This window comes from Lepisma saccharinum, chromosome 3 (genome assembly GCF_977018435.1).
Source record: "Lepisma saccharinum chromosome 3, izLepSacc3.1, whole genome shotgun sequence".
Taxonomy (NCBI): Eukaryota; Metazoa; Arthropoda; class Insecta; order Zygentoma; family Lepismatidae; genus Lepisma; species Lepisma saccharinum.
The window spans coordinates 104,355,729-104,370,592 of record NC_139231.1 but is presented as its reverse complement, the minus strand read 5'-3'; the positions used below and the strand labels follow the sequence as shown (position 1 = coordinate 104,370,592).

At 38.2% G+C, this 14,864-nt stretch overlaps 1 protein-coding gene across 3 annotated transcripts in view; it reads right to left on the bottom strand.

Moving 5' to 3' along the window:
• Positions 1 to 13,159, bottom strand: part of LOC145985268 (dnaJ homolog l(2)tid, mitochondrial-like) — a 35,829-nt gene extending 22,670 nt beyond the window's left edge. For 2 of the 3 annotated variants that reach the window (XR_014441410.1, XM_083119074.1), the window contains exons 1-2: positions 12,746 to 13,159; positions 10,203 to 10,426 (exon numbers count right to left, since the gene is read on the bottom strand). Coding sequence is in view for 2 of the 3 variants with exons in the window: in XM_083119074.1 (XP_082975200.1) it covers positions 10,203 to 10,426; positions 12,746 to 12,944 (423 nt within the window). In the remaining variant the exon portion in view is untranslated. The remainder of the gene's footprint in view (positions 1 to 10,202; positions 10,427 to 12,745) is intronic. The other variant, XM_083119075.1, reaches the window with a different exon arrangement.
• Between the last annotated feature and the right edge of the window lie 1,705 nt (positions 13,160 to 14,864).

Genomic DNA, 14,864 nt, shown 5'->3' with positions numbered 1-14,864 from the left:
CAGGTGTAGAAGTCCTAACCAAATGAAAGCACTTTGCACCCTGTATTAGCTGCAAGTTCCTATTTCCTGATAAGTCTCATGGCTTGGAAAGAAAATTGTGTGCGCTACAATTTGCATACGGTGTAGAGAGAGGCACCGTAATGTAACCTGAATTACACCCAAACATTATGCTTATACCTTCAAGACTGAAGTCGGCACATGGAATTGTAATTGATCTTACCCATTTCGTTGTAAGGAATAGGTAATGGCCTCTCGGCTACCTTGATTCTTGCTCCTCCACTCTGTCACCAACTCTCGAACAGACCCTGCTTTCTTCTCTCTCAAACTATTTTTCCTCGTTTCTACGTCATGCAGGCATTCAACTTAACCATTCCTCTCTCGCAATAAGGTGATCAGATCAACCTATGTTTTGAGAATCACCTTACTCCACACATTCCTTTACGATATGAAGAGAAAAATCATTTAAAACATGTTCCGGTTTCATTATAGGACAGTAGTGTCACATGGTATATTTATTGTTTCTTCAGTTACCCATACCAATGATCAAAATAATGCTGACAACTCCTCTAACATTTATTCACCACGAAAAATGAAAAAAAAAATACAAGAATGGAACCATGGGATAATCACATACATCGTTAGTGGAGGTACAAGGGGAGATACTTCCTCCAAATAATATAGAAAAAAAAATGTACTGTGTGTATGGAAGAGAGTGGTGCATTACACATCATGCAAACAATAAGTCTAAGATAATGATGATTATGATCAGGGGTAGAAAAACTTAAAATAATTCACTCGCCAACTCCTTTTCCTCAGGAGACTGCATTTCTTTTTTCAAATACAATCTAATAAGAAAGCCACAAATTCAAATAACATAAAGCTACACATTTTGAAATATCTTATAATCAGGGTGGAAAAATCATGATTTTTATTTAAAAAATTCCCCTTTGAAGATTTTTTACAAACATGTTTAAAAATTGCTTGTATGGTTTCTGGCACCATACAAATAGATACATATATTTTTTACAGAAAGGCTTTTTATGGTAAACGGCCCTGTTAATATATTTGAACAGTTTGATTACAGAAAGTAAAAAAATAAATGTAAACATACATTTTTCTGTTTCTGATACTGTACATATGAACCTACTATGGAAATGTTTGTTGAGTATATTAATGAAACAACAATAATTTCACTAACTTTTCTTCCAGCGAAAATACATACAACATTGTGGATGTACTACATGATTATAACTTAAAATATTTTTTAGTCTTTGTAGCTTAATTTTGGTAATTTTTTAAAAGGTACTTTGCAAAATATCAGCTGCCATGTTTATTTATAGTTTAATGATAATGACACTATTTATGGTTTAACATGATTAGTATTTTGTATTTTATTCTACACAAAATGTTCGCAATTTTTGCCTATAAAATTATTGAGTTTTAAATTGAGATAAATGTGTGTTTACAGTTTACATATTAGGCCTTGAGCCAGGCAAGTTGTCGGTACCACTTGGGGGAACGGGTTCTAATATAATTTTTTGGTAAGGTTGGGATGCCTAGAGGCTGCGGTGGCTCAGTCGGTAACGCGTCTGACTACCATGCTAAAGGTCCCGGGTTCGATCCCCGGCCGGTTCAAATCCGGGAACTTTTCTTTTACTTATTTCATAAACTCTTTGCCTTCTGTGTGTTATCACTCCATTTCCCAGATACCTTGATGTAAATAGAAAGTTGTGGTAATTTTTAATATTTTGACTTTTAATATTAGGAATGCCAATTACAGTAATTATCTAAATAAATAATGATGATGATAATAATTAAGATTATAATAATTAAAGTAATTAAAATATGTGAATATTTTAATAATTTAATTGACAAGTTGGATGGGATTTAACAGCATTACTGGATTCAATTGGCTATTTGCCCATCATTAATGCTGATATATCTGAATTGACAACTGAAGTGCTCAACTGTGAGAATGACACTAGCAGTCCAATGACAGTGTAAGAATTCATTGACGAACATGGGCAAGTTGTACACTTCGCAACATCTTATTTGACCGCCCTGAAAAATTTCAAAGTCCGGAATTCGTAAATTTGGCAGCATAGCGCTTCAGAGCCAACTAAGAGTAGCCAACTATGCAACATTTCTTCTTCCTGAATGAAAACGCTCGTAATTTTTGTTTTCATTCTTTCACATTCCATAAAGTAAAGATACCCTAAAGCAGTAATAAAATATATGAGTAGACAAAAAAATGTTAAGTAGAAATACGAATGTTGAAAATATTTCAAGATTCTTCGTTCTGAATTTGAAAATAGGAAAATGTATATGCATTGTGAAACACTGAACAGGTTCTCATCCACCTGGAAAAAACTGCAGTCACATTTGAAGGCAAGAAGGCAAATTTATGATGATTTTATGCGAAATGTTTAGTAAAGATACCTTGCACAACACCAAACAATTCTGCAAAGCGTATCTTTTCCTTGGTTCTTGGCGAAAAATGGTTCGAAACTCCGGCACAATGTTGCTTCAACAGAGATTAACGTGTTTTACTGAGCTTTCTCTTAGTAATCTCCTGGAGTAGTTGGTTAGATGACAGCACTTTGGTTTTTTTACTGTTTTTGTCAAGATCGAAACATCGTAGGTTCAAATCCCACCCTTTCCTGATTATTTTTTTCTTTTTATTTACCGAGTACGAAGTGCTGTAATAACGTAATATAAGATTATATGATATTACTGTAAATATTTATGTGATGCATACTCAGTGGCGGTGATTGGGTTCCAAAACTTACGGCGCAAGATGCCAAATCTGGGGTGGGAGGGGCAAGGACAGTATACTTTCCCTTGGTAGATGAGGTTTAGCATAGTGCGGAGGCAACTGTCCCTCCACCCACCCCCCGAATCGTTGCCACTGTGCATGCCTCAAGTAATACTTCTATTAATGTTCCTAACCTATCAGTTATTGGCAGGATTTTAGGAAATACTTTTCCTTTCATTCAGCTGTTATCAGTTAACACATATTACGAACTTACATGTCAACTTTCTGCATCCGGAAATGCTGGACATAAATTGCATAAATATCAATGGAAATATCCAAGAAAAGTAGATAAGCATTCTTGTCCAAAGCCGTTTACTTCCTGAAAAAGATTTTGCAAGGAAGTATGTTTGAACCCATGACCTTCCATTCCATAAGCAAACGATCCCTCTACACCACATGGTTCACGTTATTTTATGCACTTGGTTCGGATCCCACTTTAAACTGTAGGTCCATTCCCGATTAGCCTTACTATGCATCAAGTTGACTTACAACACCAAATCAACCAATTCATCTCCTTTCAAAGTGGGCCTTCTATGATACTGTAGTCGGCCAGCATCCGAAAATACAGTTCTGCTTCGCGGATACCAGAGTGTAATTGCATTTAATATTGTGACTAATTTTACTTTAAAACTACAGATTAAAGCGATAATAGTGTCCAGAAAAAGAACCTCGAAGTAGATCTCCACACAAAGTATTTTAATCCATTGCCAAACATTTCAGTTAAGAATAATAATATGCTTTTCCACTGACCGTATTTTGGATTCATGGTGAATTTGCTAAAAGGACCATGTGAAGAAATCTAAATATGTAAGTTTTACTAGTAAATGCATTTAAAATGCACGAAACAACAGGGTAGGAGAAAAATGAACCTCAAAAAATAAGTAATAATGCAACAAAAACTGTTAAAAATACTGACAAATAAACTAAAAGCCAAAAAAAAAAACAAAAAAAAACAAACTGAAAAATGAAAAAAAAAATGTAAAATAGAAAGTATTTTCCGGCTCTAACTGAAGGGAAACGGACATGGTATCAGGTTTAGCATTGTTTTTAAGGGTCAGAAAAAAAGGTGATTTATCATCAACTTCCGGACCCTAATTAGTAGTTATGACCATTGAAAAAGTTGGAGGTAGCTTACTTAAAATTTTCTTGCTGAGGGATCGTATCGTCCCATATCTCCAATTTATAATAAAGAAAAACATCAATCATATTTCGAAAATGACTTGGAGTTTTCCACCATGAAAATATGTTTTTCATAGTTTGAAGTTCGTTAGAATTATCTTTCAAGGTTTCCATTTCACACATATTTTATATTTCATACGTTCCTCTCTCTTTTCATACAGTCTTTGGAAAAAGGTGAAGTTTCTTGTCAAACGGGGTCTGGTCTGACTCCTTTTCGCTCTCCTGTTCCTACTTTAAACAAACAACAAAATACTTCATAACTAAACGATTGCTTGTTCAAAACACGGAATTTTTACACAATTTACAAATTATGACAAAATGCCAATAGACATGTTCATCATTTTTCCCTTTCAGCGTTTCTCGATTTTATCTGAATTCGTTTTCTCATGAAAATTGCCATGAGGAAATTATAGACATGACATTATGTGTGCATTGGTTTCTTCAAACTGGTAGAAAGTTTTAACATGAGCTATCTGGAGAAGAGGTAGCGTGCTTAATTATTACGGGGGAGGTCGTAGGTTCGATACTCCACCTAGGCAGAATTTTTGTCAGGATTATATCGTTTGGTGTAAAGTTTATCCACTGTGCTAAGAAGTTAACATTGGTCTCTGTATTTCACGAGAGGAAAGGAAATAGTAAGATAAAGTTATTTCGATGATAGAAGGAAGTCACATGCCACGTGGAATGCGCAGAATCAAGTTACATAGAGCTAAGTCTGTAATGGTGGCTTCGAATATTACAAAGTTAGTGCGGAAAGTTTGTTATATCTGATACTCGTACTTTCTGATCAAAGAAGACAAACATTTTAGATACAAAGCAGTGAGGAATTAACGATCATTGAGGTTTTGAATTTTTTGTTTGTCACTCACTATATAAATACTTATTAGTAGTTTCTTATCGAATCGGCCTTCGTCGCAATAACAATTTATTTATGTTAATTAGCGATTTACTATTAATTTTAGACGCATGGTAAGATGGTGGTGAGGGGATTCACAACAGTCATTACGAAGGAACGGACATAAAATTACCAATCTTAGCAATTTGAAGTCATTAAACGCTCTCCTTCGTTACAGAACTTCACTACATCACTACATAACATACATACATACATAACTGTATATCTTTTTTTATAATAATAACAACCCATAGCTCTACAGCCCGTGAGGGCCTTGGCTTACCTACCGACTGCTGGTCTCCCTCCCACACTGTTCCTCCGTCACCTGTTGTAGCGTGGAGATCTTAGACCAGTAGTGGAATAGTCGGGGGGTCAGCCCAACGTATCCCCAGCCGTTATAGTAGGTCTTCTCGACTGGATTACGCTCACTCACTCGGAGCTCACCAATTTCCTCACGATGGTGGGTTGCCACATATCTTTTTTTAGTATATCGAAATTATATAATCAATATTTTAGGTGCTCTACGTTAACTTAATGACGTTATACTATCAAAAACATTTTGACATTTATGAAGACTCCCACCTTCCTGTGTTTCAAGCACATTTTCTCGACAAGTCGTGTAAAATATATGTTTTTGAGAACTGTTCGATATTATGCAAGGTATTGTAAATAAATTGTAACATAAACTCCTCACAAATTTGCTTCTTTCTGCACAAATTTGATGGCAATTTCCTCCAGGTGTAGAAAAACTCTATTCAGTGTTTCAAACCCCCGAAATTTCAAGTCGAGCAAGCAGAATCGTAAATATCCTTCAAGGTTCTTTCTCCAATTTATTATTTCTGTTTGATTGTGTATTATAATAGCGGTTTATACTTTCTAAGTTCATGGAAAGTGTTAAATTGAAAACCTACCACCGCAGCGTTTTTCGTCTAGTGGAAGGACCTACTCAAAGTTGGCTACTCTCACTTGGAGCCGAAGTGCAATGTTGCTAAGTTTACGAATTTGGGACTTAGAATTCTTTCAGGGCAGTCAAATAAGATGTTGCGAAGTGTACAATGTCTCTAAAGTGCCCTGAATCAATGGCATGGAGAGCCATAGGAAGGATGGAAGCTGGACAGGCAGAGAGAGCTATCAGTAGCCCTTGGAGTGTCTCAAAGTGACATTTCTCGCTCATAGATTAGGTTCCAAACAACTGGAAATGCGCAGCGAATGTAAGGTCAAGTTCATCCGCGAGCAACAACAGCAAGAGACAATGGGTACCTCTTGTAAATAACCGATTCGATCAGACGACAGAATGCAACGAAATTACAACATGACATTCTCAAAGCAATAGGATGCAGGTATCATCTCAAACTGTCTGCAATCGCCTTCTTAAAGGTGGCCTCTATGAATATAGACTCATGGCGTGTGTTTCATCTCCATACAGCTTTCAGTCCGTAGAAACTTGGCTGAGAAACATCGCAATTGGGTCCACAATGAATGGGATTGAGCACTGTTCTCCGATAAGTCGCGATTCAGCCTCCAGCCTTACAATAGACGTACCTTATCTGGAGGGAATGTGGAACACCATATAACCCCGCTTTTGTGCAAGAAACATTCTAAAATGGAAGTGTTGGGCTGATGGTGTGGGCTGGAATCAAAATTGTGGAACATACGGACATCCACGTCATCGAAAATTGAAGTTCGACGGTCCTTACATATGAGGACGAGAACCTCAGACCTCTTGCCATGCCGTGCACAGATGCACTAGGTGATCGTTTCCTTTTCATCGGCGATAACACTAGTCCTCACAGCTTGATGCTAGTGCACAATGTGCCCGAGAACGAGGGAATAGAGAGCATGGAGTGGCCAGCGTGATTACTGGACTTAAATCCTACAGAAAATGTCTGGGATGCACTTGGCAGACGCATTCTAGGTAGGATGTCACCTCCCTCAACTCTTCCAGAGCTCAAATTGCCCAAAGTGAAGAGCTTTGAGGAATCCTCCAAGCTCTCATCAAGCCCATGCCACACAGATGTGCAGCGGTGTTGGCCATTCGATATCACACACCATACTAGGGGTGAGTTACTGCTGTGACCCTGTCAGTTTCTGAGCTGTTGTATTGATACATACAGTACATTGCTCTATAGTGGAGCACATCATGTGAGCATTGGTTCAAGTGACTATAGGATCATTCTGTTACCTGTATAAATCCATACTATTACTATATCTCCACTCTGAATGTTCTTTCAGTAGCACAAACATCAGCTGTACATGGTTTTCGTCTAGTTCTTTCTGTTCCTCTTTTGATCCAAGAAGAAGGCAGTGGATAGTAATGGCAGGTCAATTATCAGACAAAGCACTATTAGGTCAAATTATTGTGACAGCACAGAATCGGAATCTTCCAATGGGCTTTCTCTTAGAACCATTAGACGGACCCTGTGGCCGAGTGGTTAGCACATCTCGCTGCGATGCCAAGGTTCCCGGGTTCGAATTCCGCTCGGGCTTGGTTGTTTGTGAATGTCCATTCATCAATTTCATCACTCATCTGTTTGATACGTCTGTAAAGTACACCGAAAGAACACACACGTGGGAAGAACTCGAACATTAGTCACAGAAGATCTCATCTTCCCAGATTTTCAGAAAGTGAAGGAAATTTCTAAGTCACGTAACGAATAAAACAACTCTAATTGCATTTCTTGTTAACGAATGTAGGAAACCAGAGCATTTTGTAAATCTTTTGAAAATCTTTAAAACACTTTGCCAACTGTGGATATAAATTATGCAAAATCACATCTGAAGCGAGCCCCAAAGTGCTCAATCTTAATAGTAAACATGAAAAAGATGGTAATTTGTTGGTGAATACTGCCGCTGCTAATGAGAGGCTCGGATGATGAAGAAGTGTGTATTATGTGTTTGAGATTCCATGAAAGAATCATTGTTAAATTGTTTCTGAAATATACTACCAAAATACCTATTATGGTCCTTGGCATTAGGAAAATAGCTTTAATTCTTATTAAAAATGTTTGTTGAGATATGATAAGTCTCCATATGCATTTGCAGGAAAAGGAAAAGTAAGTGCATTGAAAATCCTTCCTGCCAACAGACAAACACAGAAAATATGTTCGCAGCCTTGGAGATCAAAAGGATCTCAATGAAAAAGTAATTGGCAAATTGTAGTTTTCGTGCTTACTGTATGCTCCAAAATCTACCGTACATTATGTGAATGACATGGCAAAGAAGGGTGAGATAGACAATTATCAACTTGCACTTTGGAGGAACTGTCACAAGAAACATGCTGAATGTGTGATTATAAAGCTGTGATAAGGACTGACTTAGTGGTAACTAACAACATTTTCTTTTCTAGTAGTTACATATCTTTTCCCATCCATTATCATATAGCAAACACAAAATTTTCCAGTAAATAATGAGCAATTGCGCCAATCGCAGATCACTCAATTTTGCTTATTTTGAAATTTCTAGACATGACCGCCAAATTTTAACTTTAAAATTAGTGATTATGCGAAATATTACAAAAATTGGGTAGGGGTCTGGTATTGTAAATTCGCTCCAAAAGTACGAGGCGTATTTGGAAAGTAAGTACCGATGTATCGAAAGGATGTAAAAAATAAAGTAAAATAGTTTCGTACCTTTTTTAATTTGCATTGCAAACCCTAAAATACTTTTCTACATAGTTTCCATCATTCTTAAAGCATTTGTCTTAGTGTGGCACTAGTTTTTGTATCCCATCATCATAGATTGTTCCCGCCTGTGACGAAAGCCATCCATGCACTGCTGCTTCGACATTGTCATCCTTGTCGAAACGCTGACCAGCAAGAAACTACTTCTTCAGATGAAGAAAAAGATGGTAGTCACTTGGTGCCAAGTCAGGGCTGTTGGCAGATGAACAAATTGTTGTGACGTGATGACACTTTGAGTTTGTTGAGCCGTATGAGGACAAGCATTGCCGTGAAGCAACACAATGCCTTCAGTAAGCATTCAGTGTTTTTGTTTTGAATTGCACAATGCAGCTGGATTAATGTGTCACAGCAGGCATCTTTGTTGGTGGTCTGTTCTCTAGGCAAGAATTCAACCATTCTTGCATTGAGAAAACAAATCACAGACCGGATTTCACAGTCAGCGGGCCGATTGATTTTCTTGAACATTTCAAACCTTCAGAAAACTACGAAGAAAAAGCATGATCTGCTCCCACGCGTACCTGTGGCTAGCTAATGGATGAAGGACGTAAGCGAGAACTCACACGGTCGCGACTGCATCGCTACAGCGGCAATATTTGCAAACGGTACTTACTTTACGAATACGCCTCGTAATAATTCTTGCACCACAGTAACAGTATGAATAACTATATGGAGCGAATTTACAATACCAGACCCCTCCACGATTTTTGTAATATTTCGCATATTCACTAATAACGAATTTGAAGTTACAATTTGGGGGTCACGTGTAGTAATTGCAAAATAAACGAAATTGAGTGGTCCGTGATTGGAACAGATATGCACGATTGTTCATTAATTACCGGAAGATTTTGTGTTTCCAATACTTAAAAAATGAAATATACATTTCTGACATTACTACGACCCCAAATTTTAACTATGCTTGTCTAACCTAACCTTACCGTGCATGGTTTGTGGGGCTACCTGTGCATGGTTTTATGACCCTAAATTTTAACTATGTTTGCCTAACCTAACTTAACCTTACCGAGAATGGTCAGTGGAACTATCTGTGAATGGTTTTGCGGTAATTGTGATAACAAACTGATAAAAAAATCTTATTTTCGTAGCACTTTAACGGCAAACATTCTTCATGGAAGATGGCATTTTCATATCCTGCAATTTTACGATCGATGCATTGTTGCCAAACTTACCTGTAATCAACAACTTTTTTACTGTTCTCTTCCGCCATTCTTACACAATCCATGCTCTCCAAGTATGAAATCAAAAGTATGGCAACACTGTAGACAGCATAACAACTAATTGTGAATGTCAATTGTTCATATCAACAAATATGGTTCCCATACTTGTATAAGGAGAATCATTGCGAGAATTGAAAAGCTTATTTTACAACTTCTACACATTAATGAACAATATTTACACCTCAAACCAACATGTTAACCTCAGATAAATCATCGCGACTAATTATTTCGTGAGCATAAGCAGTAGCATAGAAATTACAGAAGGGTCTGGTATTGTAAATTCTTGCCATTTTTTATAACTGAATTTGGAAAATCAGGTGCCAGGTGAAAATTTTCAGGCGCCATGGCAACCGGGCACCCTGCCTTTTTGTACCCCTGACAATGATGATAACGTGACTCACCTCATATGCTTCAGAGACCTCTTGAAATTTTTTTCCTGCATCAGGATCACTTTTATTGGTGTCAGGATGATACTTCTTTGCTAGTTGGTAGTATGCTTTTTTTATATCCTTATGGGAAGAATTCTTCGAAACACCTAATATATCATAGTAGTCTCTCTTCTTGTGTCGCGTGCTTGATAGATGAATTGCTCTAGATGGCACATAACCAATATAACAAACTGGTCCTGTAAGGGACATAACATCATCAACACAATAACAAATATAGGCTATAAGAATTGAAAGATGTCAATATTAAATTCTGTTGTAAGGTGTTTCTGTCTCAATCATGAACAATATAAGGGAAAGTAAAGTTTGTTCTTGTTACTTGGTTTGGAAGTTAATGAAATATTATCATTAGCTGGAGTTTACTAGACTGCATGAAGCTGGTTCTGTACAATATTCTACATATTTGCCTAAAGGTAAATTTCTCGTATCGGACAAACGGATTTCGTCAAATTTACAGGAGAAATTACTTACCGAATGCAGTTTCTTTATAGTTGTGGAAGTTCGGGGAAGTGTTTTCTCGCATCGTTCATTCAATTTTGCCGGTTAATCATCTTTTTTTCGATATAAATGTGTGACCGTTGCACGAGAGCTCTTGCATCCATTTACTTCCAGGTGGATGTAGCCTGTGCGTGATGACGTAATCCGGGCCAGTGTTTCCAAACATACGTTTATGTAACTGGTCACACGTTTAAATACATATGATCAGTTGAACGTGATCAACGTTTTGAAATTGACGTGTGCAGGATGCGCGTATGCTAAATTGAACGAAAGGAGTGCTAATGGAACCGAACCTAACAGGCCTAACCTAACCTAGTAGGCATACCTCGTCTCCGTGATGGTCCGTGGGGCTATCGTGAGTTTTTGGGCTAACGTCAATGGTTTTTGGGGCTACCCGTGCATGGTTTGTGGAAAATAAGGAACAACAGTAAGTACTCGTTAATGTAGTTAACGTAACATTCTGCATTGCGGAACATTTCTTTAGGTGAAATAATGAATTTGTAACGAAAATAATGTATATTTCTTACATTAACGAGTACTTACTGTTGTTCTTTATTTCCCTCAAACCATCCACGGGTAGCCCCAAAAACCATTGACGTTAGCCTAAAAATAGCCCCACGGACCATCTAGGGACGAGGTATGCCTACTAGGTTAGGTTAGGCCTGTTAGGTTAGGTTCCATTAGCACTCCTTTCATCCAATTTAGCATATACGGACAACGTCGGCTTCTAGCAGCAGCAATAGCGTGTATTGTGCTCTTGTGCAGAAAGCAAATGGCAGCAGCAGCAATAGCTCGTCGGAAATAGATTTTCATAGAAAACCACATGCATTCGCATTAAAATGGATCAAAACTTCATTCCCGAACACGTTTCCCACATTCGGACAACGTCGGCTAATAGCAGCAGCAATAGCGTGTATTGTGCTCTTGTGCAGAAAGCAAATGGCGGCAGCAGCAATAGCTCGTCGGAAATAGATTTTCGTAGAAAACCACATGCATTCCCATTAAAATGGATCAAAACTTCATTCCCGAACACGTTTCCCACATTCGGACAACATCGGCTTCTAGCAGCAGCAATAGCGTGTATTGTGGTCTCGTGCAGAAAGCAAATAGCGGCAGCAGCAATAGCTCGTCGGAAATAGATTTTCGTAGAAAACCACATGCATTCGCATTAAAATGGATCAAAACTTCATTCCCGAACACGTTTCCGACATTCGGACAACATCGGCTTCTAGCAGCAGCAGCAATAGCGTGTATTGTGTTCTCGTGCAGAAAGCAAATAGCGCCAGCAGCAATAGCTCATCGGAAATAGATTTTCGTAGAAAACCACATGCATTCGCATTAAAATGGATCAAAACTACATTCCCGAACACATTTCCGACATTCCTCCTCACCGGTAAATAATGAGCAATTGTGCCGATCGCGGATCACTCAATTTCGCTTATCTTGCACTTTCTACGCGTGGTGGGGTTGAAACATTGCATATGGACTACGGTGGTGAAACTGTGACGGCCATTTCCCGTGTTACGGAAGGGAAGAAGCAACCAAGAAAACTTACTCGATATGTCGCAAATATAGCTATTTTCGGTGAAATTAGCGAAATGTCACCTTCAGCAATGTTTGTCAATGGAGAATACGTAAGTACGAATATTGAAATGAAAAGAAGTATGAAATTTCAGCTGTTTGTCTGATACGAGAAATTTACCTTGCCTAAATAATGACTCTCACAAAATGACTAGTGTGTGAACTAACACATCAAGATACCTTACAAAAAGAAGCTCATTCATGAAGATTGTACACTCAAAAATTCACAATAAGGAATAAATAAAGGGCAAAAAGTAATTTACTCCTCTCGATTCATGCAATGAATGTTATTGCTGTTAATGGTAGCAACACAATGCAGGACAGCAAGAACACTCCCAAATGACAGTGCAAACACATACTGCTACACGTAATTCACTAGTTAAATTACGATGACTATGAAAATTATCACGAAATCTTACCGCTTTGTTTTAACATTAAGTGCCAATCACTCTTTAGTCCAACTCTTATTACATTTGCACTGTATAATTTTCCACATGAACTACACTTTCGTAGCACCCCCAAAAGCGTTTTAACGGGAGCACATAATCCCATAGCGTTGGTATATCTGTATGTAGAACCAAGTCTAACTACATTCACCACATTCAAAACTGTAGACATTATGGTGTGGTGAAGGTGATGCAACCATCAACCACAAACCAAGGGGCAAAGCGGAGCCTTACGAGAACATGTTTATGTGATAGTGTGATCTTATTTAATACATCATTAGTGGATGAAATACGTTGAGTGCCTGTTAAAGGTGCCGCATCAAATCTTGTATATTGTCAATAAAGTATGAATCAAACTTTACTGAATACCTTGATTTTTAGAATAAGAACCAATTAAAATAACGCTGTATAAAGAAGATTATCATATGATAATTTTTCTTCGCTGTTGCCAGGTCTTGATTGATTTTTCCCTTTACTGCTATGAGTATGATAATTGCTATGATATTTGGTACAGTGGTCGCGAAGATATTAACGAACATTCTAGACAGTCGACCACGTCCTGTTATCGTCATACTTTCGTTAATAATACCGGAGAAAAAATACGCGTGGAATGATCTTGCCAACTAAATTTTTGTGTATGAATTAGGTTCATTATTATCATCATCATCATCATTTCTTTTAAAGATATACACACTGAAGCATTTGTATTTTTGATATTTACTGTATCTTTTCTTCCACTTTAAACTAATCGCGGCGATGATGATAATGATGATTGCATAAAACGACAAGGGGAATCCCATAAAACTTTCTTGGTGCCATCGACATGAGTGTAAGGAAACTTACAAACCAATGGGACAAGCGACACGGGATGTTCACACTGTCACACTAGTGACACACACTTCCAGACTGTAAAATAGCATTCATTGCACATGAGGGTCCAAACAGCAAACGACATGTTCATATGGCGTATTCGCGTGCTACTTGTTACTTAGGTCGGAAAGCTCCTTAAAGGAAGGGTGCTCAGACCGAAGCGACGCGCTACAGGGGGAGTTCCCAACTAAGTGACAAGCAACATGGTGCTTTCAGTCTATTGGGAAGCGTTCGCTGCTAATTGTGCGAACAACAGATAGGCGACACGACAAACAGCACATTACAACAACAGATCTAGGCGACACGATAAGCCACACGTGTCGCTTTGTCGCTTATGCGTCGCTCAAACTGGTCCATTTCCTCAATAGCTTGCAACATGTTGCCGTGGTTTGTTGTTCGCGCATGCGCGATGCTTGATTGATTGATTTAGTGTTTTAAGTCCACTTTATGCACAGTAAGGCTAATCGGGACTGGACCTACAATTTAAAGTGGAATCCGAACCACTAAATGCCTCCACCAGGTATCGTACCCGGGACCCCGCGCGATGCAATGAGTGTCTTGCTTTACGGAGATTACGCACCAAAGCGACAAGGGGGACGCGACACTTATCGCCTGAGGATTTCACCAACTGAACGCTGGCCTGTGCTGCTCGTCATGCCACTACGATCAAGGTAGATAGAGATTAGGTAAAGCCATCCGAAGATTGCCGATCTTGCACGAACGCGTGACGTCACCAGAGAGGGAGTGAGCTCGGCTCAAGCAGACGGCCCCTAGCATTTATATCGGAGATTCAGAGAGCGAAAGTATATTATTACTTTTAGGAGGGGAAAATTATTAATTGTCATCCTCCAAGATGGTATTGAGGCATCCTTTTAATGATTAGTAACATAATTGAAAACGCGCTACTTTTAAAAGGGGACAAATTACATGTGAAAAAATGTATTTTGAAAATCCATATTCCTGAAACTTTCTGACCGATGCGCTACAAAGAAAGTTGCGTGTTCTCCTTTAGAATTTTCATTTTACAAATCGTAATATAATTTTAACAAAAACGTGACGTGCTAAAGAAGAATGAAAGAGTTTTAAAAAATAATTGATTAATTGACTTAGTTTATTTTACTTCGCTTATCTGTCACATATGGCTAATCGCAAAGATCAGGATGCGTGATGATATGATGAAATTGAAGAAAGGAAAGTAGACCCATGCCCGGGCGGGGATTCG